This window comes from Eublepharis macularius, chromosome 8 (genome assembly GCF_028583425.1).
Source record: "Eublepharis macularius isolate TG4126 chromosome 8, MPM_Emac_v1.0, whole genome shotgun sequence".
Lineage (NCBI taxonomy): Eukaryota > Metazoa > Chordata > Lepidosauria > Squamata > Eublepharidae > Eublepharis > Eublepharis macularius.
In genome coordinates, this window is record NC_072797.1 from 110,381,871 (window position 1) to 110,409,393 (window position 27,523).

At 39.8% G+C, this 27,523-nt stretch overlaps 1 protein-coding gene across 6 annotated transcripts in view; it reads right to left on the bottom strand.

Moving 5' to 3' along the window:
- Positions 1-509: 509 nt before the first annotated feature.
- Positions 510-27,523, bottom strand: part of PSIP1 (PC4 and SRSF1 interacting protein 1) — a 51,565-nt gene continuing 24,551 nt past the window's right edge. For all 6 annotated transcript variants that reach the window (XM_054987684.1, XM_054987687.1, XM_054987686.1 and 3 more), the window contains 9 exons: positions 25,015-25,090; positions 22,944-23,172; positions 22,265-22,386; positions 15,455-15,510; positions 14,100-14,170; positions 12,091-12,192; positions 5,972-6,191; positions 2,473-2,584; positions 510-1,281 (listed from right to left, as the gene is read on the bottom strand). In XM_054987684.1, coding sequence (XP_054843659.1) covers positions 1,221-1,281; positions 2,473-2,584; positions 5,972-6,191; positions 12,091-12,192; positions 14,100-14,170; positions 15,455-15,510; positions 22,265-22,386; positions 22,944-23,172; positions 25,015-25,090 — 1,049 coding nt within the window. In that variant the 3' untranslated portion in view covers positions 510-1,220. The remainder of the gene's footprint in view (positions 1,282-2,472; positions 2,585-5,971; positions 6,192-12,090; positions 12,193-14,099; positions 14,171-15,454; positions 15,511-22,264; positions 22,387-22,943; positions 23,173-25,014; positions 25,091-27,523) is intronic.

The window sequence follows — 27,523 nt, forward strand, 5'->3', positions numbered from 1 at the left end:
ACAGAAGACATGGCAATGAACACAAGGTGCATAAACGTGAGGGGGGAAATGAAGGGAGCAAAGTTCCATTCATTTTGTTTATATGCCTACACAAGTGTATGATCATAAAGCTCTAGACAACATACACAGCAATATCCCATTAAGGCACAGACCGTATCTGCTATTTATATTGTAACCTGGCAATCCTAATGGGATAGCAAGAGCCAAAAAGCAGTGAGCTGTGAAGGTTAAATATGATATACTGATCTGAACTAATAATCAGACAATTCTTGGCTTGCAGGTTTCATATTCATTGGTAGAGACATCAGAAATGATCTTTTGTATGTCACTTTCACATATATACTTCTATTTGGCTTGAGGAACAGCATTGACAACTCCAATGCTTAGAGACATTATTACGGACAAAACCAAGACAGTCACTGAATGAAAATTTATGAAGTTAAATGGTTCTACTACTTTGTGCAGCTGAAGTGATCTTTTACACCCAGTATTAAATGGAACATGTTCAATTAAATATACAGTTTTTTTCTGCATAACTTTAATTTTTAAAAACAAATGGCTTCAAGACAGTGTTTTTTGACTAATGTGCATCAGTAATTTTAATGGAAACACCAGTTTCCTTAGTATAATATCTAGAATACCAAAAGCATACCACAGAAAGAGCATATTAAATTGGCACAATTAGCTTTCAAGAACAAAACTAACTTCTGTATAAAGGACTGATTGAATATACTTGTACTGCTGCTACAAAATGCTTCCAGCTTCTTACAAAACACAGTGAACAACACTTTGGCAAACAACAACTCTGAAAACTATGCACAGACAACAGGAAGAAAATAGATTTCTACAAGTGAAGCAGTTTGGCAACTTTAAAAGAAAAGTAACTTTTTTCCTGTCATTAACCAAAAATGAACATAGAATAGTTAGGAAAAAATACTACAGTGCTAGTCATTAAACATACAAACACTTTTCAGTCTCTAAATTGACTTGGTCTTTACATCTGAACTGAGTATTGCCTGTTAATACTGGGCCAACGCTATCAGGATGTTTAAATACTTTTAAAATAAAGGTTAAAGGGGATTCTTCACAACCCCTCACAAAATTGTACATGGTAAAATACTATGGTTATAAAATTTAAAACTTTCAGCAATCTAATTCTTAAATGCAAACCCTTATAGTCCTCTTTAATGTGTGATTTACAAAAATCAGGCTGCATTCATTCATTCATTGTCAGAGGTTGTAACCTTCGTCTTCTCTTGTTCTCTTCCATCACCAGACATTCTAGAGGGAAAAAAGTGGAATTATTTTAATTGTATTTTGCCTGGTATATTTTTTTTGTCCAGTATATATCTATAGGTACTGAACAAATTAAAAACACTATACATAACTGATTACTGAAAAGGTTCTTTTCTATTTGGGACAGTGGGTAAAATCAGAAACAGCCTACAGTTATAAAATTCTTTAGAGTCAGAAAAACAAAATGGTGATCTCCCCACTATACTTCCTGGAAGTACAAATAACAGAAGCAGAAAATATTGTATCTCAAAGTCTACCAACTGGCTATGCCTAATGGAGTCTGCATGTCACTATTTTGGCCTCTTTTTCAGGGTAATGCTTGCTGTATCTCTGTGTGACCACAGATGTGACAGAAATACCCACTGTCAGTGGAGGCTGATTGACAGTTGGTAAGGACCAAGCAGTAAATCCTGCAGCCACCTTTGGGCTCATAGGTGACTTTAACAGTTAATTTTTTGCACTTCTTTCTCTCACTGCCATGGCATATAGGGTGGGAACTCCTGTCTTGGGTAGTATCCATGGTGTTGTCAAGTTTATCTAAGCAGTCCTGATATAGTATAGAAATAAATCCCAGTAAAGTGGGATTGGTAAGTGGCCTGTTAGCTTCTTTTTAGATGCTAAACACCATGCCTCAAACCCACAGGAATTTAGAATTAGTTCTTTTTTATTCTTTTAGGTGGTATGCAGTCACCAGCTCTTAAGCTAGTAATTCACTTGGACGCTAACTACAGCTAAAGATTCAGCCTTCAAAAAGTAATATCAGAGTTTACTAAAAGCTTGTATCTTAATCAATGTAGAAGACTACAGTTTCTACACAACATCTTGATACAGCTTTCAAAAACAGTTATTAGAACATTAAAATTAGCAATCCTTAATGATTTAGTAAGAACAAGAGAACAGGGTAATTCAGGAAATGCATTAGTGTGTCAATTCAGGTGAACTGATTTATCACTAAAATATATTAATATAATTTGGTTATCCATGAACATACAATTCTAACATGTTTTTTACTTGAACACTGAGCATAACTGGGTACTTTTTGTTCTCCCTAAGACAACAAGTAAAAAAGGACCACGTTCAAAACTTCTTTAAGCTTTATATAGCTGGTTGAAGATAACTGAAGCAGAATAAATAATATCCTTATTGCTTATCTTACAACTGTAAACCACTACTTACTTTTTCTTACCGCCTGCATCAGTCTTCTCTCTTTTTTCCTCTATGCCACTTCCATTCTGTTGTGACTGGTTTGCATCTTGAGCATCAGATCCTCCATTCACTATTTTTGTGCCTTTAAAATGAAGAAGAAAAAAATTGGTTTTTAAAGGACAAAATAGTAACTAATGTCAGTTTTGCAACAGTAGTACTGTTTCTACTGCACTACTGCAGTTCTACTGATTGTACTGATGTAACTGCACTATTAGTGCAGAAAGCAGTAACTAACACAGTACTGCATGCCTAAAAACTGATAATTAAAACAAGATCAGAGACAATTTTGGCAACTTCACAATACGCCTTCATTGCTTAAAAGCATCCATGAAAGTATGCCAACACTGTTAAGAACTACAGTTTCCTAAACTGTGGATTCTGGAATACAGCAACAAAATCTCCATATTTCCTCAAACGTAAAGACAATGGTTTGGATCTTACCTGCACTTTCCATTTGCAGAAGGCACTTCTGCCACTGGAAGGAGAATTTTCATTGATATCTCCCTTTTCACAGACCCTGCTTTGCTCAAGTAGTTGCTGGGGTCCATTTGCCCCGCAGGATAAGGATTTCAGGGGGCATGGCAATCTGTGGCAGGAAGAGGGGTTTGGCAAAAACTGCCCCCTTTTGCAAATGGAAAAATTAAAGTTCAAGCTAATGGGCCCAATTCAACTAAAGTTAGTTGACACTAATTCCTACTGAAAACAAAGACACTGGAGTTTACTGGTAACTTTTATTCCAGTAGTTTTCATGGAATTTAGTATTATGACCAATAGGAATTTAAAAGAATCATGTTGAAGTGTTAGGTTAGCTTTTCTTCCCTCAGTTCTGGTATGGCAACAGACAGCACAATCTCATTTTACTTAAAAGATTCTATCTAGATAAAACATATGAAGCAACCTCAAGAACTCATGGGAGTGGAGGAGAAGAAGAAATTCATCCCTCTGCTGCTCCTCTAATCCACACTTATCTCACTTCCCCCATAACCTGACTTCAACTTTTTCCCATTCTTTGCTCCCGTCCTTCTTTCTAGCCCCCATTCTCCTTTTTTGCTTCAATTTTCTTTTCTCCTTAAAAGGTAGCAATATAAACAAAGTTTATCACATAGTACTCAATATACAACAATATTCAAGCAATATACACTACAGAATAGAATAATTACTTTCACCTTTTGCTCCTCCTTGCATTGTAACTGTTCATAAATAGTACTGGATCATGTTTCACATTTTAAAAGACAAGAGACTGGCTTGAGCATCCCTGGCAATGCAGTGACATCACTACCAGGCATACAAGGAATGATGTCAGCTCATTGTCAGTGATCTCGTGATATCATTACATCACTGGTAAGTAAGTTACTGGTTGCCTAGGTCTGCCCTACCAGGCAACACTATCAATACAGCAGGGCTGTTTAAAATTAACTACTTGTCTTATCCTTCCCTACTGAAAATGTCCAGAAACTCATAAGAGCAACAGCTAATGTTGTGATAAACTACTGTAAAACCTGCAGGATTTTTTAGTTTTCCTCTCCTAGAAAAAAATAAACCCGAATTACTAGGCAATTCTGGCCTGAGGCACAGGGGGGAAAACAAAAGCTGGTGTAGGATACTATTCTGAGCCATAAACGTGAGTCAGTAGATTAGAGGAGGACCCCCTTGATCTTTTTTTTAGAAAGCAAAAAAGAGGGGGAAAGCTATGTTCCTTTTGAGTAAATATGGTAATATGAAGACTGCATAGATGGTGAGGTACAATTGATTCTCTTGCTTAAGCAACTCAATATATATAGGGAGTAAGCCATATGATTAGGAGTACACTCACATGTACAATCTATGCATGTAGATTGCTCAAGTGATTTGAGCAAGTGGGAAAATTTATGGACCAAACAAATTAAATTTACAGATTGTTAAATGTTAAGAAAGAATTGGTCTAACAATCAATGCACATAATGTATCTTTCTTTACAAATATCAAATAAAAAAAGATTAAGTAAAACCATAGCATTGATAAATAAAGGTGTGATTTGAACAGGTTGTTTTTACTAAATTCTTGATCATTCTTGTATAAAATTTAAAGCAGTCTTCGTAGCTACGCAACTTGCTGCTACATTCTTTTTGAACAGATGCAGCATGTAAATAAAATGAGACAGTTAAAAAGTTGACAAGATTTGTGAAAAAGCTAAAGATCCATGAAGTGTAGGCAGCTTGACAATATGGCAAGAATTGGGCAACATGAAAAACAGTTTTCCAATCATAAAAAGCAACAGATATTAAATGCATGATCATTATTACTGAATTCTCTCTACACACCGAATGTATTGCCTGAAATCTTTCTTAAACAAAATGTATCTATGCTGGCAGTGGCTACCGTACAGATCTGCCACCTGCTTGTATATTATTCTAACTGCGGATTTTGATTTACAACTAAACTAATGTTACATTTAATATTTCTATATCAAATGCATCGGCATCCCCAACATTTTACAAAATGGCCTCTACTCAATAGCATGGGTCTGCAAGGGTTTTTTTCCTGATCATTCATGTTCATTTTTCTAAACTGCAGCGTCCTGCTTTTATAGAAATAACTCCAAGCAATGGCATCATCAAAAGAAGAACAGCTTTGGCTATTTTCAGGCTGAATCTTATTGGCTGCTTCAAGGAATTATATACTAAAATGTGAACACAAAAGACATGATTTAAAGAAACACAAGTATGTGCAGGACAGAACCATGTAAGACTGGATAATGTCCTTTTGCTGCAGCAAACTGCCAGCTCTGAAAATAGTATCGCTTTATCTTTTTGGAGGAGAGATCAGTAAACCTGCAAGAAAACATCTGTAAAGCTCTCACTCAAAGTAGGTTCATAAGGTATTTTCTACCCAGTTATAGGACACCATTTCCTCAGGAACGTACATGTCTTTCCCCCCTGCATTCCTCCCCATTTAGAAAGTAGTATCTGATCTGATGCATGACCATGTCCCCCTATGTCAACCCAGATTATACTTAGGGTTCAATAGTACATTCAAACCAAGACACATTAGTTTGCACCAGAACCTGCCTACTTCAAAGTTTGGGGGAAGGAGAGGGGAGAAGCATAATTCACATTTTCCATTGATGCATTTCTACACCCTGTATCGATGTAGAAAATAGTGATGCAACCAAGTTGCTTTTTTTTAAATAAAAGGAAATGAACTGTGAAAGCTAATTAGTGTTCCCATTAACCTGGTTTTTCAAAACATTAATGTATCTTTTAGACACTGACACAGCAAAATCCTAAGTAGAGTTACTCTAGTCAAAGCCCATTGATTGGAGTAACTCTATTTAGGATTTCACTGTTAGTGTAGAGATGGTCAAAGAAGCTTTTCATATTAATTTAGAAACCAAGATCTTATTCTAACTGGAAGCTAACATATACAGAAATTGGTCTGCCATAGTTGTTTTGAATTAAAATTTAAATAGTCCTGATGAAGCTTCACATACCTGTTTGCTCTCTATCTTTTTCTGTTTTCTTGTTTGGTCCTTTCTTCCACTGTTCTTTGGTTTTGTTTGCTTCCTCATGCTGCTTCTGCTCAGCAAGTGACTTATTCAACACTTGTGAAAGAACAGAGTCTCCTTCTCCAACAAGAAACATGGTCTTGAATTTGTTGTAGAGCATAGTGGACTTCTCCATTATAACTTGGCTGACCTTGAACTTCCGTATCTGTAGCGATGTTAAAAAAAGAGATGCGTCTATATCTGCTACAGTATGTGAGCAACTCAAAATCATCAAGCAGCTACAGAAATAAAACAGGTTTGCACTTACCTATAACTGTTGTTCACTGAGGTCTTCTGTACAGGCACACATGGGACTGCACATAAGCAAGACTGCTAATCAGTAGATTCTGCAGCTTAAAAATTCCTTTAGGGGCACCTGCCCCTCCCACAGTGAATGCACAGCTGTTTCCCACTGAAACAGCCCACATTCTGGGAGAAGTGGTGCTTCCAAGCCTCAGTTCCTCCTTAGCTGCCAGACTGTTTAGGTAAGTAATGAACAGCTTGCAGGGGGAAGGAGAGGGAGGGTGTGTGTGCCTACACAGAAGACCTCAATAAACAACAGTTACAGGTAAGTGCAACCTTGTTGTTATTTTTGGTCTTCTGTGCAGTCCTACATGGGAAATTAACATGCTGCTTATCTGTGGAGGAGAGGTGTGCTCTCCATGGGAGCCGTGTTTGCAGTATTGCTGGACCCATGGCTGCTTCCCTCCGGTTATGTACATCTAGGGCATAATGCCTGATGAAGTTATCAGCTGATGTCCCTGTCACAACTCTGCAGATGTCTTGCAAGGGAACACCTTTGAGAAAGGCTACTGACGTTGCCTGAGACCTGATGGAATAGTCATGGAGTTCCAGTGGATAAGGTAAGTTAGTCTGTTCATAGCACATTTTAATGGCCTGAACTACCCATCTGACAATGCTCTGAGAAGTAGCCTTCCCCCCCCCCCTTACTTGGGCCTGAATAACAAACAATTGAACATCTGATCTGATCTAGTGTATGGAGTGTCCTCTCTGCCTTGGATACCAAAGAAGGAGAGAAGACAGGGAGTATTAACTCCTGTGAGGTATCAAATTTAGAAACTACCTTTGGAAGAAATTCCAAACTAGGTCTAAGCACTACCTTTTCTGAATAAATCTTCACGAAAGATGAATCTATGCACAACACTGCTAATTCACTTACTCATCTGGCAGAAGTAATAGCCACCAGGAATGCCACTTTCATAGAGTCCCTAAGTGGCAGGTGGCCAGGAGCTCAAACGATTTAGCCATCAACTTTGCCAGTACCAGCTATGAAGACCACTGAGGTACGATTTGAGATACTGGGGGAAACATGTTGTGAACACCTTTTAGGAACAGTTTGGACGTGTAGTGTGAAAAGACTGCTTTCTTGTCTACAGGGAAGTGAAATGTTGATATTGCTGCTAGATATACCTTGATCAAACAGGTAGAAAGCCCAGCATGTTTTAAGATCAACAGATATTCTAGAATAGGGGCTAATGGCCAAGTGTAAGGGTTAATCCTTTTGCTTTTGGACCAATGCTACAAATTTATCTCATTTGTGAATATAAGACCTCCTAGTCTTAGGCTTTCTAGCATTCAGTATAACTTCTGCTACTTCTTCAGGGAGGCCACCTACTGTGGGATTAACCAGGCTGTCAGTTTGAGTCTGGGATGTTGCAATACTTCACTCCTTCGTACAGGAGCAGGTCTGGCCTCAAAGATAGCTGTTGGAAGTTGCTGTTGGCCATTAGTAACAACCTGCGAAATCACGCTTGACATAGCCAGAAGGGTATTATTACTATACCATTTGTCTTCTCCACGTGCATTTTGCTGATGGTGTGAGCTATTAGGTATATGGGCAGGAAGGCATAAAATAGGTACCCTGACCATGTCATCTAGAATGCGTCATGGGTCCATTCCCCCTCTACAAAAAAATAACAGGGCCTTTTTGTTTTCCTTTATTGCAAATAGATCTATGTCTGGGAATCCCCACTAATGGAAGATCAGTAGTATGCATGACTCAGTAACTATTCACGAGTGGAAGAACCTAACCTATTCAGTCTGTCCAAAATTAGGCTGGATGTAGTTGGGGATATAAACAGCCTGAAGAAAAACATTGTGATGTACTTCCCAATCCCAAATCAACATGGATTCCAGACAGAGGTTTCTTGATGTGGTACCTCCCTGCTTGATTATGTAGAACATAGTAGAACAATTGTCTGTAACTATTTGTATATTTTTGTTTCGCACAATATCTGCAAAGGATAAGTGTGTATGTACTGCTCTCATTTCAAGTATGTTTATGTGCAGTCTCCTTTCATCCTCCAACCATGTGCCACAGGCTGTCAGGTGGTCACAGTGTGTCCCCCAACCTTCTGTGGTAATTGTGACCTCAATCTTGGGAGACACAAATGGAACCCTTTAAATAAATGGGAGTCATACAGCCACCTGTGCAGTGATTTAATGACTCCCCTCGGAATGGAATACATCTTAACTTGAGGTTGTGGACTGATAGGAAACATAGCTGCAATGCTCTTATGTGGAGTCTAGCTAGGGTGTCATGGTTGTATTCTCCACCATCAGTTCAAGGAGCATTTGGATCTTTAGTGCTGATTGGAACCTACAAGCTATCACAGAGCTGATTAGGGACTTCAATTTTTGTGCCCTCTCCACAGGTAGAAAGGTCTTGTCCAAGAAAGAATATTAATTCCTTCATTTCTAATATCTAGCCAGGACTTGAGTTTCCGCAGACCATTTATCATATCGCCATGTTAAAAAAAATGTTTATATATCATACACCAGTTTGGTGTAGTGGTTCAGAGTGTGGGATTCTAATCTGAAGAACTGGGTTTGATTCCCCACTTCCACTTGAAGCCAGCTGGGTGACCTTGGGTCAGTCACAGCTTCTAGGAGCTCTCTCAGTCCCACTCACCTCACAGGGTGATTATTGTTGTGGAAATAATAATAACATACTTTATAAACCGCTCTGAGTGGGCATTAAGTTGTCCTGAGGGGAGGTATATAAATCGAATGTTGTTGTTGTTATATTCTTGTCGTAATAAGTTCTATTAGAGACGTGAGTGGAGAGTTTGGGGGACTCAGTAACTTCTGACGTTTAAACCATATTCTCAAGAGTCCATTTCTAATTATATGACCCCTTTCTTGTGTTATACACATTCTGGATGATTTCTTTATCCATAAGGTAAGCCTTCATCTAGATCTGCTGATTCCAGTTTTACTGTTCGTTGTCTTTGATCCAATCCATAATTCAGATCAGATCTGCCACTTGAGCAAGGTGTTAATTTACAAGGAAAAGCCAGACATGGGGAACTGTTAAACTCAATTGTATAACTGGTGTTGATTATCTCAAAACTTCAAACATCTGTGGTGATAGCCGCCCAAGCTGCATAAAATTGGGTGACTCTATCTCCAAATACACCAGATTCCCCTTGTGCTAATTGCTTCTGACTCTGGCCCAGGTCTTTGCCACTGGCTGATTAGGCACCTTATTTTAGTTTATGAGAAGGTTTATGCTGCTGATATTGTCCTTGACTGGTAGGTGTTGAGCTGCTATGAGGATACAGGTGCTGGTATGGCCGGTATCTGGAATAATGACCTCTATACTGTTGTTGCTGTTGTCGTTGAGAGGCCAAGATCCTAATTGGTAGGAGGGCAGCAAAACTCCATAGTATCTCACAGTCTGTCAGCCTTTCTGTTTGGGGGAAAGATACTTGGTTTTTACTGAGAACAATGTTGACCTTCAAATGGTAGAACTTCTATCCTGTTTCTCGTCTCAACAGGCAAAGCAGTGGACTAGAGCCATGCGTGACTCCTCAGCACTACAGCTGAAACGAATGCCCTGGTGGATGAGTCAGCCATGTTCTTTCCAGCATTAATCTGCTGCTTAAAGAGTCTAACTGCCTACTCCTGGATGATCTTAATGAGAACCCTTTGGTCTTCCAGCAAATGGTCATTATATGCTGCCATCTTGTTCCACACAAAGATCTGGTAAACCTTCATGATGCCTGTGTAATTTGCAATCTTTATGTTGAGGGCTGCAGATGCATAAACCTTTTGTTCCAGACCATCTAGCTTCCCCCCCTCCTTTGTTTTTTGTTTTTTTTAAAGTAATATTTTTATTAACATATTAATTCCCCCACTTTGTTGGCAGGTGTAGAGTCATTACCTTGACTATGCCTTGATCGCATCTTCTTGGTGATCAATGAAGACAGAAGAGGGTGAGTAAATAGGAAAGGACATTTGTCCTGTTTGGTTTTATAAAGCCCTTCTACCTTTTTGGAATGTAGGAAGAACTGAAGCTGGTTTCTCATATCAACTCTACAAACCCCTCAATTATTGAGAACACGGTGGCTGAGTTTTCTGAATATAGGTGTTTCAGTATCTTTTCTCTGGGCTTGGGCTCAGAGCATTCTGAGCATCTGTTCAGCATAGAGCCAGAAGTCATCTGTGGGGGGGGGGGGGGCGGCGGCGCGGAAACTGGCTCCCTGTTGACCACTGCCTCATTTGATGATGGGTCGGATTGCAGGTTTGGACTCTGTTCCCTTGAGTAGGGCTCTGGATCCAATTCTGATAAGGAAAAGGCCATAGATGATTTAGAGATGGAGTGTTAGTGATGGTGTGCCTTGACTGTGCAAAACTGATGTATGCAGATCCCACAGATTACACTCTAAAGGGCTCTGCTCAATCTATCACTGAGGGTGGAGATACTTCTCAGTACCACAATAGGTATCTGTGTGCACAGAAACTCTCATGTGGTATCCACTCCTGTACCTGATGAGTTGGGTCCGAGGGAGCCAGAGGGCTCTCTCCTTTCTCCTCCATGAAGCACTTAAAACATGATCTTGCATGAGAGGAGTAGGTGCGTGGGGTCTCCATGACCCCTAGCTTCCCCACCTCTAGCTCTATTACTGGCTTCTGTGAGCTCTCTCCTTAAGCCTGGATGAGTGTTTCATCTTAGATCCAGCTTTGTTCCTGGGTGGCTCTGAGGACTCCAGATTTGTTCCTTCCATTCCCTCAGACCTTGGCCTGCTATATTTCACGGCTGAATGCCTACCCATAGAGATAGGTGTTGATGAGGTAACCCTAGCCATCAGATCCAATGAACCTTTAAATTTGGAGCGTTGTTGGACCCGGGATGGTGACAGATCTGAGGGGCTCAGTGGCCAGCTGTTGCTGGAGAACCTGAGGAGTTGTCAGTTTCAATGGGCTCAGAGTACCCAAGGTGGTTGTTGTTGGTAGATCCGAAGTAGTGTTGGATCTGACAAATTTGGTGTGCTTGAAGTCAAGTGATATTGTTGGATCCGAGAAAATGTTGTTGGTTCCAATGGTCTCTGGACATTTGACAGTGAGCTGGTTTGTGGTGTTGAATCTGATTGCTTGGCTAGCTCTTGGATAATGGAAGACTTAGTTGATTTAGCAGATGGGCTACTTGCCACTGATAGCACTCACTCTTATCATCTGGCCTGGGCTTTAGGGGTAAAGCTCTGGCAGTGCTTGCAAGATCTTACATTGTGGCCCTCTCCCAAGCAGAGGAGACAAAAAGAGTGCCCATCTGTGTTGGTGATCTTCATATTGCACTGTGTGCATTTCTTAAACAAGGCTTTTTCAGCCATTCTGACCTTTATTCTCTCTTTCTCCTCATCCAGACAAAAAGCGGCACAGGGAAGGCAATGCCCAGCATAGTGGGGACAGAGGAGAACTGCAGAACTTCTCGAGCCGTCAGCAAAAGAGGATCTGATGGTTGGGAGTGCTGCTCCTCCCAGAACGTAGGCTGTTTTGGTGGGAAGCGGCTGTGCATGTGCTTTTGGGAGGGGCAGGCACCCCCTAGAGGAATTTTTAAGCTGCAGAACCTACCGATCTGCAGGCCTGTGCAGTTCAATGTAGGATAGCACAGAAGACCGAAAATGAATAAATTTTATTACCAATAGCAATTTCCCATTGAATTCCAATTTTGTATAGAAAAAGTTTTATAAATCAAGATTCATAAAAGATGCAATGATAAAATACAAATTAAACTTCTACATTTCTTTATAGGAATAACTTACTTTCTTGAGAGTCAAAATCATCTCTGTGTGCTTCTGTGCTTGCTGCATTGTTACTTGAAGAGAAGCAAGTTCATCCAAAGCCTCAATGCACCTGTTTACATCCTGAATGGAATGGAAGCCAAACATTGAAGCCAAACATTGAATCTCACACATACACATAAACTGACACACATTTCTTTTTGAAATCTCTTGTGTCTAAACTCTTGACAGAACAAAAATTGTACTTTTCTACAGAGAAAGGTAGGCTTACAATTTTTTAAAAATAAATATATTACTCTGTGTGAAGGTCCAGTATAACTCCCAAAGTAAGTCTCAGAAATTTAAAGAAGTTAGAGGTTGCACTGAGCATTACACCAGCTGCAAAGGAAAAATAAACCCTATCATTTTATTTCCCTTTGGCATATGTGTGTGCATGTATGTACCATCAAATCACAATGAATTTATGGCAACACCAGTTAAGGGCTTTCAAGACAAGTGAGAAGCAGAGATGGTTTGCCAGTTCCTTCCTCTGCGAGTCTTCTTTGGTGGTCACACATCCAAGTACCAACCCTGCTTAGCTTCCAAGATCTGATAAGATTGAGGTATAGCATGCTGCCTCCCTCCCTTCTTTAGACATACAAGAATGAATAGTCACAGAAGAAACCGTAGGTTTATCATGCACCAGTAAATATACAGTTTTAGGACTGAAATGACTCCATGATTTTAAAACATAGAATATTATAAAATTGACAGAAATATTCAATTATTATTATTTGGGCATTTTTATCTCTCTTTTAATTGCAAAAGGAATCCAAGTGGCTTACAGAAAAATAATTTTAACAACTCATTTAAATAAAAAGAACCCCAACACATCCTGGGTTGGACCTGATCCATCTCATTGCCTAGCACAGGTGAGCCATGGGCTCTTGTCCTTAATCTCATTCACTGGCCACACAAAGGTCAGGTAAGCAGCTGAGAAACAAACTCAGTTGGTGCTAGCAGGATGATGAACTGTGAATACATGTCACTGAACTTGCAGACAGAATAAAAGTTCCATGTACAGAACACACCATGACAAGCACCAACTTTTAGTGGTCTCCTGCCCTTTCCAGATCTAGCCCTTTCTAGCAGTTCTCTTTCTCTCTTTTTTCCTCTGGACTGACTTCAGATGTCTATTAATGGTTTCAGATTCCTGCAGGCCACTGATCTGCCTAAGCATTGGTACAATAATACTGTTTGCCTGTCTGAATCTTTATGTGAACATTAACAAAAGGTCAATTCAGGGCACATAATTAATAGGTACCAGCAAATCTACCCTCCTGCTGAGATCTCTGGAGCTGGCCGCAAAAATGTTCAAATGAAGGGGACAATCTACACAGCATATAAATCCAATGGTATCACTGGATTTAGATAGAAGTAACTCTGCATATAGCTGTACTGTCTGTAACTTTACCAAAGGATACTTTGGTATCCTCTTCTCTTTTAAAGTAATACTATGGGAGATTGTTCTACATCATTCTGATCAATGTAGTTATACATATCTAAAAATTCCAGGGAAACCTGTCTGTAAAAATAAAGACTTTTGAACACTAATGAGTCTTCAAGATCAGATGTCAGAAAGCTTTTAGCCACCTGGTAGGGGGGAAATTCTTTTCAGCAGGAAACCACTCCTCTACTCTCAGTCTTTGATTCTAACAACTGTGGCACATGATTTTCCTAAGAAAGTCCTGTCATCAAACTAGAGGATATGTTGTTAGCTCTTCCAGACAAACTCTACAGTCCTCTTTAACAGATTATTAAAGGGCTGAATTTTGCCTTTACTCATGTTTAGTAAATAATTTAGCTTTAGTTCATATATCGTAAGACACCAGTTTTGTAAACATAAAAATCCACCATTAAATCACAAAAAGTCACCTTCAGCTAAAATCCAACTCTTCTTCGCAGAGCACATTTTTTAAATCTAACATTAATAAGGAATTTAAGAATCTTCTTACTTCAATATATTTATGGATGTTATTTAGCATACTTACAAGATGGTCAATTTTGAGAGAATTTTTTATTTCTGCATGTATCCTCTGAAGACGAGAATCCATTGAAGTTTCTAAAATAGTGAAACAATATTTTTAGGGTGTTGAATTTAAAATCCATCTTTAAGCACCTCTCAGTAAATGCTCGACAAAGCATAGCATAATTGATCATTCCAGATGGGTCTGTAGCAGCAAAATAAAACAGAAGTTCCACAGCATCTTAAAGATTAATACAAATTTATTTCACCATAAGTTTTCATGATCTGATGAAAATTTCATCAGATGCACAGGAGGGTACATCTGTTAGACTGTGGTTTTTATACTCAACAGAAAGGTGGTGGTAGGGACAGGGAGATGTTATAAAGGCAGGAGAAGAGCCAATAAAAATGGAACTTCTATTAGCTCAGTTATACTTTTATTATTTCACAACGTATCTGTTTCTCTTGCACTAGATTTTACGTTACTACTCTGCCTTATTTAGCAACAGTTGTGGGGGTAGCCCCCCACTCATTTGAATTAACTGTTTACTTATTTAGTTTCACTTTAAAATGGTCTCTCTTTGTATCACTTATGCCCATCTCTGGCTATTCTGAGTATAAAAGCATCAACCTAATGAATTTACACTTTTAATATATCTGATGAACTAATGCCTAACGCAACCCTGACCTGGATAGCCCAGATGAGTTTGATCTCGTCAGGTCTCAGAAGTTAAGCAGGGTCAGCTTTGGTTAGTAATTGGATGGGAGACTTCCAACAAAGACCAGGGTTGCAGAGGCAGGCAATGGCTAACCACCTCTGTTAGTCTCTTGCCATGGAAACCCCACTAGGGGTTGCCATAAGTCAGCTATGACTTGGGGGCAATTTCCACGACCACCAAGGCCTAATGCACAGACGCTTATGCTGGAATAGTTTTGTTAATTTGTAAAATGCTGTTTTGTGTAATATGTTTTGAGATTAAACCTCATAAAGGTTTAAACAATAGAACTGAAAAACTGACGTTAATAATCTAAACAATATAAACTAGCATTATTTTGATCGTCTGCAAAAAGCAAACAAACAAAAAAACCTGGCAGTCAGATTCTAAGCACATGGCTAGAATAGAAGCTTTGAAAACCAAAATTCAAATAACAGCTATTATTCTTTATTGAAAACTATCCAGCAGCTGGATGAGTCACTTTTATTAGACAATATATGAACTCAGGTAATGAATGTCTTAGGATTTTCAAAGTCTTCAATAAGTCACTTGTATATCAAGAAAAGAAATCTGCTGCATGACAATACATAGATACAGCTTGGTAAGAACTTAATCACTGTCTAAAACTTAAAAAAGGAAAAAAGAGCAAGCTTGCACTACTGACCTCGCTTTTTTTCCATCTTCTTAACTTCTGGTTTCTTGCCTTCTTCTTTGCTTTGTCTATCCCAAAAAGAAAAGTTTAAATGAAACCATACCCCACATTTACAAACATGAAACAGTAAAATGCAATGTATGATAATTAACTCAGCATGTCAGGAATAATACAAACTTACACTGTGACAGTGTGAAAATTGTAGCAAGAAAGCATTACCATACAGAATGCATCAATCAGATTACAAGGGTCATTTTGACTAGTTCTTTTTCATTTGCTTCAGCTAATAAAGTAATGGGATCTGTTTATCGCAAATTATTCAGTTCTTATTGACATTGTAAAATGTAAATATTTGAGTTACAGTTTAAACAGTTTAAAATCAGTTAACAGTTAAAAATCAGTTAACAGTTTAAAATCAATATACTGCTGATTTGCAGCACAGAATAAAGCAAGTTAATGAGTCTGAATCATCACTTTGGGGGGTACAAGGGAGATGGCCAGTTAATGTTTCAATTGGTTATAATTCAGGGGCTGTTTATGACTATTCATCATTTGGAGGGTCTGGTCAGAATTTGAGAGGTGGAAAGTTGAACTGAGTAAGAGTTCACTTCAGAAGGCAAAGTTCAATGAGACACTTTTTACTTGGGAAGAGGTGGTTAATAAGTGTAATAATTTATTATTGTTGTTGTTATCATCATCCACCATCATCATATTTTTCAGGGTAACGAGAATGTGGCATTTTTTGCATTTTAGACAAGAAGGGTGGTAATATAACATAATAATATTTGATTTATATACCACCCTTCAGGACAACTTAACACCCACTCAGAATGGTTTAAAAAGTGTATTATTATTATCTACACAAAAATCACCCTGTGAGTTGGATGGGGCTGGGAGAGCTCTAGAAGAGCTGTTACTGACCCAAGGTAACCTAGCTGGCTTCACATGGAGGAGTGGGGAATCAAACCCAACTCTCCAGATTAAAGTCCTGCTGCTCTTAACCACTACTTCAAACTGGTAGGAGATGGATGAGGCAGGTTGCTGGAAGGGTGTTGAGACAAGTAGTGCTTTCCCCCTATTTTGGTCACTCTGTCAACCAACAATATCCTGGTAGTCTTGCCAGTATACCATCAAGACTGAAAATACTAAATGCAAGGTCAGTGGTGCGCGTATGTGTGTAAAGTGCCATCAAGTCACAGCCAATTTATGGCGACCCCTGCTGGACTTGCAGAGGTGGTTTGCCTGGAGATCATTTGTAATTCTGGGAGATTGCCAGCTACCACCTGGAAGTTGGGAACTGTACTGGTTTCTCAGTGAAACATCAGTCTAAAGCAGTCTGTTGCAATATTGGCCTCTCCATGTGCTTTTTAAGTCAGAATTTAAATTTTTTAATGTAGGTACCTAGTCTTGGGACAAGGTGGGGATTTTTCAGCGCCTAGCTTGTAATCTAACCATCTCCCTGCCTGAGCTGCTGGAGATGGTTAGCGTTCAGTACGTCAAGATGTTTAGTCTCAAAACATCTTAGTGCCAATGCATGTGAAGGTTATTGTTATTATTATTATTTAGCTTTTATTCTGCCCTCCCTTCACAAGCAGGCCCAGAGCGGATTACATCAGATTGGTCCCAGTCTGCATAGGGCTTTAGAGGTTAATACCAAAACCTTGAATCTGATTCGGTACTCCACTGGCAACCAATGCAGCTGGCGCAATACCGGTGTTATGTGTGTATTACTTGACACTCTGGTGATGACACGTGCTGCTGCATTTTGGACGAGCGGCAATCTCCGGATCAGACTCAAGGGAAGCCCTGAGTAGAGTGCGTTACAGTAATCCAGCCTAGAGATGACCGTTGCCTGGTTCACGGTAGTTAAAAGGGACAAGCTGCCTGATCTGTCGAAGATGAAAAAAAGACCTGGTAACTGTTGCAACCCGAGCCTCCATTTTCAAGGAGACATCTAGGATCACCCCCAGACTCCTGACCTTCAGAACTGGCGTATGTAACGCCCCATCAAGGGCCAGAAGCCGGAGTCACAAACCTACGCACCCGTGACTCAAGTAGAGGACCTCCTTCTTCGTAGGATTTAATTTCAGCTGACTCTGCTTCAACCATCCAGGCACGGCTTCAAAAGCATGTTCCAGGATATCTGGGGCCGAGCCAGGCCGGCTGTCCATCAGCAGATACAGTTGGGTGTCATTTGCATGTTGGTGACACCCAAGTCCAAAGCTTCACACCAGCTGGGCGAGGGGGCGCATATAGATATTAAACAAGAGTGAGGAGTATTGCCCCCTGCAGGACACCGCACACCAGCAGGTGGCGGAATGACAACTCCTCCCTCAGCTCCACCCACTGTCCAGGTGCTTGAGAAGATCATCTGTGAGGGCGACCAGCAGTGTCTCCGTCCCATATCCCATCATACATCCCCTACTGATAAAATGATAAGTGCTTTGGTAATGGAAAGTCTCTAAATTTCCCTCACTATGGCCAGACCATTATTTTATTTGGTTTAGACTTAAGAACTCAAAACCACTGTAAAAGTTTCAGAAAAGTTAAAGTGGTCTGCTCCTGAAAGATTCATGTGGCTTCCCTGAGGGCCCTGGAGCTGTTGTTAGACGTGATTAATCTGTGGAATATTGAAGCGAACCTAGTAGTTGACCTGATGACTCAGATGTTCTTTTATATCCTGCAAGACCCTTTCTGCACCTTTGCTTCATTTACTCAAGCTTTTCTGTAAATAGGCAAACAGCTGAAACATAAGTGCAGAAAATCTTGAAAGGAACATACCTGAACACAAGTTAGAGCGTATCATTGTGCCTATTTTGTGGTGGAGATGGCGACAAAGTTACACTTTCTACCACCATTGTGCCTGTACAGTGTTGTGCTGTTGAGCTGTTTGAACTGAGGCATTTAATATTAAGCATTTAATGATAATAACTCAGAAAAGATTTGTGATTTGTTTGTCCAGCATTTTGCGGACTCACATCCATTAAGACTTGCTTGGCACGGCCATAAATAATAGGGATGCAAAGAGATCAGTTACTAAACTGTTAGTTAGCTGCCATGAGCCTATGCTAGGGAAAATCGCCAACACAGAGGGGGGGGTATTAAGCTTCCAACCAATACAACAACAAAAACCGAAAAAAGCACGCCCAGGACGGAAAGAAATTCAACCGTGAAGAGTAGTGAAAATGTAAATGCAATATTTCATAAAGGTTATAACGTATAACCTTTATGAAATATTGCATTTACATTTTCACTACTCTTCACGGTTGAATTTCTTTCCGTCCTGGGCGTGCTTTTTTCAGTTTTTGTTGTTGTATGCTAGGGAAAAGGCAGTGGTACCAAGGCGGAGATTCCCCAAACACATCACATAGCTTCTGGAAGCATTTTTAAAATTTTGTCATGGCTAACTGCTAAATATAGAATTTGTTTACAGATGGGCAATAAATTTATGCTTTGGTCTGCAAGCTGTTAAGTAGTATAGCAGTCTCACAAGATGCAGGCTCCAAGAACCTAGACAGTTCCTTTTGTGTCACTTGTAGATATGGGCACAAACTGAAATACGAACTAAAGTTCGGCACGAACTGGGCCAGTTCGTGGTTCACGAACTGGCAGTTCATCAGAGCCCATTTCTGACAAACCTCCATGAACTTTAGGCTGGTTTGTTTGGTTCCTTTTTTTGTTCGTCACTGCAGACAGCCTGGCATCGATCAATCAGTTTCCTAGGCAACAGGGGATGGATTTCCTGAAGACTCAAGTCTGACTATAGCTATTACTACAAATATTCAATAATGCTGCTGTTAGAAATGGTAACACAGAATTTTCCAGTTCTGGGTGCTCAGTATGACATACTACCCCTATAAAATCTTCCATCTGGACAGACTAGAAAAGAGATTCAAAATCCTTGCATTTCATGTAAATAGAAAGGCGAATGGAGTAACTGTTACTGGGAAATATATTGGGAAAGTGTGTGACTGTAACCTTTAAAATGATATAAGGAAGGTCTTCCTAAAGAATATTTAATTGATTGGCTGCCTGTGGCACAATCTGAACTGTCAAGGTTGATGGGGTTGATTGTCTTGTCTTCAAACTTGGAGTGGGACATTTTTTATTTCTAAATGTGAAATTGTAACACATTGTAACACAAAGGGTCCTGAAATAATGAAACAGGACCTGTTTTACAAAGACATGAATCTTTCACCATTTTATAAAAATGGAATGTGAGAACTTACAATTAAATTGTTGTCAACAGTACATTGCATTGTTATACATTATAATACATTTAAATAAACATACAATAATACTGTTTTTTCAGTATATTTTCTGTTAAATTTAGAATGTCGTACCACATTCTTTCACTGATTTTACATATGAAATAAATGAGAACTATTTCTCTAAGACATGTGAGGTATAATTGGGATTTGCCATATTTTTCAATTGTGCCAAAATCTTGTAAATTTTTATGATTTCCCAAATTTTATTATACAAGCTTGTGATTCCCCCCGCCCCTTTCCAGCTCCTTTCAATTAGGAGTTTGGCTGTTGTTAATAATAATATTGTGAATTCTCTTCTGATTTGTGGGATTGTTTTATAGTTTAAAACTCCCCAAAATTACTGTGAGATTTGGGGAAATGTAATAAGCAGGGCCGGCGCGCCTATTAAGGCCAGGTAGGTGGTGGCCGCAGGCATGGGGTGCCGGAGGGAGCGCCGGAGGAGGCGTGGCGGGCGGGAGCGCACGCCACAAAGCACCAGCCTCTTATCCCTCCCACCCCGCGCCACTGCCGCTGCCAGCACAAGCCCCCGGCCAGGCGCAGCCACCGCGGGCAGGCATCTGCGGCGGCACAGGCAACCGAGCGGGAGAGCTCGGAGGCTGCCTGCTGCAGCAATCGGGCCGGCGGCGGCGCACACGCCCCGTGATGATGTCATGCATGACATCATCACGCAGGCTGGTGTGCGCGCACACTCGTGTGCGCACGGGGGCGCCCGGCCGGCCGGCCGCGAGTGTGGCAGACCCTTGCGCCGCCCCTGGTAATAAACTGTTATTTTACTGACATGATATATAATTAGTGTCCAGAAGAATTGGATCTTGACACACTCCAGCAAGTATGAAAATAGTAGCTTGTTTTGCCACATTTCTTCCACCAAGATGATGGTTACTGACTTGTAAAATGATGTAGCCTGTCAAGGGTTAGGTATAGTTTATTATATATACTTTGATCTTTAAAGATGATGGTGTAGTACTGTGTACTGAGAGAGAAAATACTCAAAAGCAGACTCAGTGAAGAGCAAGTTGGCATCTTGGTGAAGACAGGGGAGGTGATGGTTAACAGAGAAACCATGTTGATCATTTACTACCGACTGCTGACTTAGACAGAACTTAGTTGTATAAAGAAGTTATACAGGCACACAGGAAAGACTGGAATTACATATGAAGAGAGCTGCATGGTTGCCGCTGAAACCGGCAACCCTTCTTTTCTAATTCCTTCTCAGAAACGTATGTTCAAAATCGCCTGTGTATCTTTGAACTTGAGTTTTCCCTCCTATTCTCATCTTCATCGGCTGCTGTTTTCAGGGTCAGGAAAACCTGGAACATGTTGATGCCATTTCATACATTTTTTTATGCTAGTCAGTCTACTAGAGGCAACGGGAAGAGTCTGTGGTTCTCAGGGACTGCCAGACATCTCCTGTTATATCTAATTCTTATATACATGACTATGATCTTTAGCACTGGAAGCACTGCAGAAGCTTAAAAAAGTTTTCCATTGAAATTCTTCCTAAATTTTTAAAATTCTGTTCCCTGAAGCACAGATCTGGTATTTCAGGGCAGAAACACAAGGATTCAAGGAGAAGAGCATCTTTCTCCTGATTTTAAAAAATCTTCCGCTACGGACTTAGAAATCAATGATCCTCGTTTGTTATGGTAAAATCTGTGATATGTGATTTGACACTGAATTTGAGCGTTTAAGCATTTTTGCCTTACTTTTCTTCCACACTGGAGACTGAAAGAGGTGGGCTCTATGTTAGAGTTGGCTGATATATATTCACAGTAAGTTACAGAAGAGAACTAAAGCATTAAAGCTAGGTGAAATTAGCTAGAAACCGCCCCCCAATAAAAAAAACTCACAGGCTATTTAGCCAATATAATAAGTTTAAAATGCACAGAATTACTAACTCTAAACATAAGACTCATTAAGAGCTCAATCTGTATATTTATAGGAATCTCGGTTGCAAAACTGATGCAAGAGCAAAACTTGTTTTAGGAAAGCTTTAGGAAGGAGGACATAGCAAGTCCTGGATTGTCCTAACCATATTCAGTCAGTGTTATATGCAACTCTGCCTCTTAAAACTGGGTCAAGTTGGCTTATGATTCATATTTTTATCCTTCACTTGCTTCAAAGCATTCAAAGAAGAACCCATAATTCTCCCGTCATCTGTTTTATCCTCATAACCACCTTAAGAGGAAAATAAGGCTGAGAACATGGATATGATCTAAGGTTAATAGTGAGTTTCACAGTTGAGTGGGAATTTGAATCCAGGTCTCAAACCAATTCAGCTATAGCCTAAACAGAATTATGTGTAGCTCCTATAAATTGTTATATTTCTCATGCTTGTGACAGGTGGTTTTGCATTGCTTTTAAAAAAAAATTCTGGTTTGGGCAGTGAATGTTCCCCGCATCTGATTTTTGTTTAGTTTAACTGAACTGGCTACCTGCATTTTTGGTTATTTCTTTTGTGTTTCTGTCTTCAAGGACATTTCTCTTTGTTTAATACCGCATTAGTCACGTAACTTCTAAATATCTGCACAATCACTGAAGTTATACTCACAACTCTGTTTCCATTTGCTCTTCCTGCTTACGTTTTCTTTCTGCTACTTCACGTTCATGTTGTTGACCTTTTAAAATATTCCTTCTATGAGGCCCTTGAATATTTCTTCCTCCTTTTTTCTTCTATTTCATTTTAATTTTGAATAGAAGGGAAAAATAGTATTTTAGACACTAAAGCCGCTTGTCTTTAAGGAGTTGCAGACTTATGAATATATGAACAAGAGTTTAATCCTTCATTGTTTAATAACAATATTTATGTGAGAGACAGATGAGAGACAAAAGTGAGAGACAAGTGAGAGACAAAAGAAAAAAACTCAATCAAATTAGAAAATAACAGCAAGCTAAAATGTTTCAAAAACTTAAAAGTTTCTTTTTAAAGATTTTACAAAACATCAACAGTTGAGATATCTTAATGGTTTTGATCAAACAATGCTATTTACGTTTGTGAAGCTCAAGTGCTCCCCTCCTTCTTCCTCTAGGACATGGAGTTTGATTAAGTTCCAATTTTCGATTACATCGGTGAATACAGCAACCAAGCTGCAGTCATGCCAGACACTGACAAATTTCTCATTAGAGTTTATTGAGATGTCTGAATGCAGCCTGTGTTCCATATGGGATACTTTAATGTAGCTTCACATGGTTCCCTAACTGAAAAGAAACACAAAAAGAAAAATACATACTTTATTTCCTTCCTGTTCTTCAGCATCTTCTTCAGAATCAGAGGCTGATGCAGATCCCACTTTAGCAATGGTTTTCCTTTTTGTCTCTGCTTCTTTTTTCCCCTCTTTTTTGTCTGTCTCTTTCCTTAGTTTTTCTTCTTCCCTATTACTTTCCTCGTCCCTTTTCTGCTGTTTTTTGGGTGGTTTTTCTTCAGCTCCCTTTCTTTTATTCTTATCTTCCTCAGGAACACTAAAACAATCCCAAAACAGACAGAACAAGATTTACTTTCCCTTTAACCAGCCCCACATCTCTTCTTTGCAATGAACATGCCTTTAAGTGAAGTCTAAGGGTTGGTTCATATAACTTGTAGCGCCTCTCCTCATCCGGTGCAAACCAACTCCAGGAAAGCATGTAGCTACTGGTTGACATGCAAGTCAAACAAGGATTGAAGGCACCACTAATTGTAAGAAGAGGATTCTCAACGTAAGAGCTGTACAACCAAGTCTCACATGTGCGATTACTGATGCAACTTTTTTCTACTCCAAATGAAATTAATATAGGTTTTATTACTACCCAGTGCTTTTCTTTTTTTAAAAAAGGTGCTGATATTCATATATAAGGTTGTGCCACATGGCCCCAAAAGGGGCTGGTTCTCAAAACTGGTGAGTACTGCCACAAAAAAGACCAGCTGATACCCAAGGAGTCCTCCCTGCCACATTTCAGGTCAACAGGAGAATGAACTCCCATTTTAGAGGAATTAAAATTCCCTAAGTGGGGGTTTAGCTGTGGTCTATTTTTGAACAACAATGAAGGACACAAGTGAGGAGAGCCAAATCTTTCTCTCTCTTGTTCCTTACCTCTCTGTGCTCTGGAGTTTAAAACCTTTTTCTCTCAGCTAGGTTTCAATAGCAGAAGATAACTGGGCTGGGAGAAAAAAGTATCAATAACAGCAATAAGACATAGAAATTGACATGGTTTAGCTCCCTTCACCCTTCTGCTTCATGCTGTTTAAAAATAGACCCCCCCATCCCTTGCTTTAAAAACCACATACACATATGAACACATGGGGAGGTCTCCTGTCTCTTTGCCCCCTCCTGGAGCTCACAGCTCAGAAGAGTGCAACTCTTCTAAGGACTGTAAGACTCTCACATAAAGAAATAGGTATTTCAGACTATTCCTCTTTATCAAACAACACATTTTGTTCTGAGGAAGGTTTTTTTTTAAAACACTACTGTGCCGTTCTTCCATTCAAATTGCATTTCTCAGGGGTAGGGAAATAGCACAGTGGAAAAGGACAAAGAATAAAAGAAACAGAACCAACTGAATTTATGGGAACATTAAAGAATGAGTATTTGGGAATGGAAATCTGAGCACCTGACTACCAAAAAATTCATCCCCATAATAGACAGGTCACTTACTCACAGGCTGCTTTCCCTTCCCTACAGCACTACAACACTTCCATGCACCTCATAGATTTTCCTTGTCTATCTTGTAACCTTTCCCAAGCCTGCTTTGCTATTATGAGAAAGATCACAGCAAAGCTGAGGTGACATGCATGTGGATGGGAAAATTTGGATCTTCCTGGTCCTTTTTCCTGCACCAATCCCCTACAGCAGAAATCCCTACCCTGCCACTTTAAAAAGTGGCAATTAACATACTATTATAGCAATATAATGTCATAACAGCCTGCCTACTAGTTCCTCTGAATTCGCAAGCTTATTTTTTAAAAAAGTCTCTAGCCCTTTTCATTGAGGAAACAGACCTTTTCCTTTATATCTCCGCAATGCCTAGAGACTTCCTGCCCCAGTACAGAAATACATCAGAGATTCAAACTGGAGTAGAGCAAACCGAAAGCTAGGTTGTAAGCAGAATCAGTGTTATATTTTGTATTTTGAGTTCACATCTCTGAGGTATGGTGTGAAAGATGCTTTAGTGAGCTGTTGACAGTTATAATCTCTGTAAATATAGGATATTTAAATACATATTTAATAACTAATTCATCAACTGCCTGAATTGGGGGCTGCAAGTAAACAAATGCTGAGAACTTGCCACAACAAATAAAACAGTATCAATGCTTGGAAACAAACTTACGTGTCACTCTCAGGAGGACAAGGTGTCTTCACCAATTTGGGTCTCCCTCTAGGTTTTGGAACCTTTGCTTCAGTAGCTAATTCCATGAAGAAACATTTAGTTTAATTATTCTAATTTAACACTATTTTAGTTGAAATGCAGTTGTCCAAAGTTTAATGTTCACCACATCCAGTCAACAATGTTACCTGTATTAATAATAGTGTATAAACTTGATTAAGTGAGGATTTTTTTTTTACTCAGAAGCACTCCTATGACAAACCAGACAAAATTTGATTTCACTGGATTTTGAGATCATCTCTACAATTAATGCATTACAGAAGATCTACTGTACTGGTTTGTTTCTCCAGCTAAGGGTAGCCCAATTTGGCCAATAACTAACATGTTCATATGGATAAAATATATGTACATAAAAATAATGCACAATTTTATTAATATCTGCATTCTATAATTTAGTAACTCAGAAGCTGTGTTGTACATCTGACAAAATATTGCTGCCTCTTGTTGCTAATGACAGCATATGATTACATCTTTGACTACAGTATGCTATAATCAAACTAAGAACTAACAGCTGATATAGCATAGTGATTTAAGTGGTTGGGTTGCAAGTCAGCACTCTGCTAGTTTGAATCCGTCTACAGCCATGAGCTTAGCAGGTGGCCTTGAGTAAGCCACTCCTCTCAGCCCCAGCTTCCAGCTGTATTGTGGGTTAATATCACTGACTTTGTTCACCACTCTGAGTGGGGCACTAATCCGTGTAGAAGAGCGGTGCATAAGCACACTCTAAGTACAAACTACAACACTTGTAGTATAAAAAGAAGACAGGAAGAGGTTGTTGATGTGGAAGGTGCTATTAGGGATACAGAAAGAATAACCTCTGGTGCCTGCATGCTACTGTGTATTTCTGTAATAATGATGTCGTTATGTTTAGATGACATTTCATTTAAGACCTATTATATTCCTTTGGAAGACAGTTTTATAGTATAAGTTACAGTATTTTCACACTCAATCCAAGATACAGAAGGCATGTGCACGCACAGAGTAGTTGTTCATTTGAAAGTTCTCATATTGTTTTGGGCAGTGGAATTACAACGAGAAGAGCAAACAACACCCTGGCTGAACACAAATTATTTCTCTGCACATCCGTCTTAGGCTGTTCTATTAACTGTGTTATTTTGAAAACAAGTTTTGTTAAAATCAGTAGAACTCACTAAACTAAGTGCAACTGAAGTGGAATACTGAAAAGTTTTTAGCTGCAGGATTGGTATTTTCACATTAAGGCAGTAGGAAAACAGAGTTGTACCGTAACTGCTGTTTATTGATGTCTTCTGTGCAGGCACACATGAGACTGTGCATGCACAGGCCTGCCGATCGGACAATTTTTCTAAGTCTGCTAGGGGGCGCTCACCTCCCAGTGTGCATGAGTGAGACTCCTCACCGAAACAGCACTGGGAGGTGGCACCCCCAACCCTCCAGTTCTTCTGATCTGCTGGTTCCAATAGGTAAGTATTGAAGAACACAGCAGGGTAGGAGGGAGGGTATATGTACCTCCACAGAAGACGTCAATGAACAGCAGTTACGGTAATTGTAACTTGGTTTTCATTGTCCATCTTCTGTGCAGTCCCACATGGGAGATTCACAAGCTTCTTACCTGGAAGTGGGAGTGGTCTTCATTGAAACAGAGAATGGAGCACAGCTTGTCCCACACTGATTCTTTTCTCTCCATCACGTCTAGGGTGTAGTGCTTCGCAAACGTGTCCAGAGAAGACCACATAGCAGCGCTGCAGATATCGAAAAGCAAGACGTCCTTCAGGAGTGTGGAGGATGAAGCCTGGGCTCTTGTGGAATGAGCTTGCACCTCGAGTGGGCAAGGTATGTTGGCTATGTTGTAATATTGTCTAATCGTAGAAGTAACCCAACGAGAAATCGAATGGGCAGTAGCCCTACATCCCTTTTTTGGGCCGGCATAACAGATAAACAAATGCCTGTCCTTCCTAAATTCAGATGAACGGTGTAGGTAGAAGAGCAGTGCCCTCCTCACATCTAAGGATTGCAATGCACATTCTGACTCTGAACCTGGATTTGGGAAAAAACGGGTAAAACAGTATTTTGAACCATGTGAAAAATGACTAGATACCTTGGGTCTGAACTTGAGATCAGGTCTCAAGACTACCTTCCCACAATGAACCTTGCAGAAAGGGGGGGTCTGAGAGAAGGGCTGCCAGTTCGCTCACCTTTCTGCTAGAAGTAATGGCTACTAAAACCGCCACCTTCTGCGAAAGCTCAGCAAGGTCACAAGTTGCTAGAGGTTCAAATGGGGGGGGGGGCACATCAGCTGTGAGACAACCAGCTGAAGCAACCTTTGAGGTACTATTTTTTTAACTAGGGGAAACAAAATTTGAAGACCCCTGAGGAATGATTTTGACATGCTATGGGAAAAGACTGTCTTCCCATCAACCCTCGGGTGAAAGGCCGAGATAACTTCAAGGTAGACCTTAATAGATGAATTAGA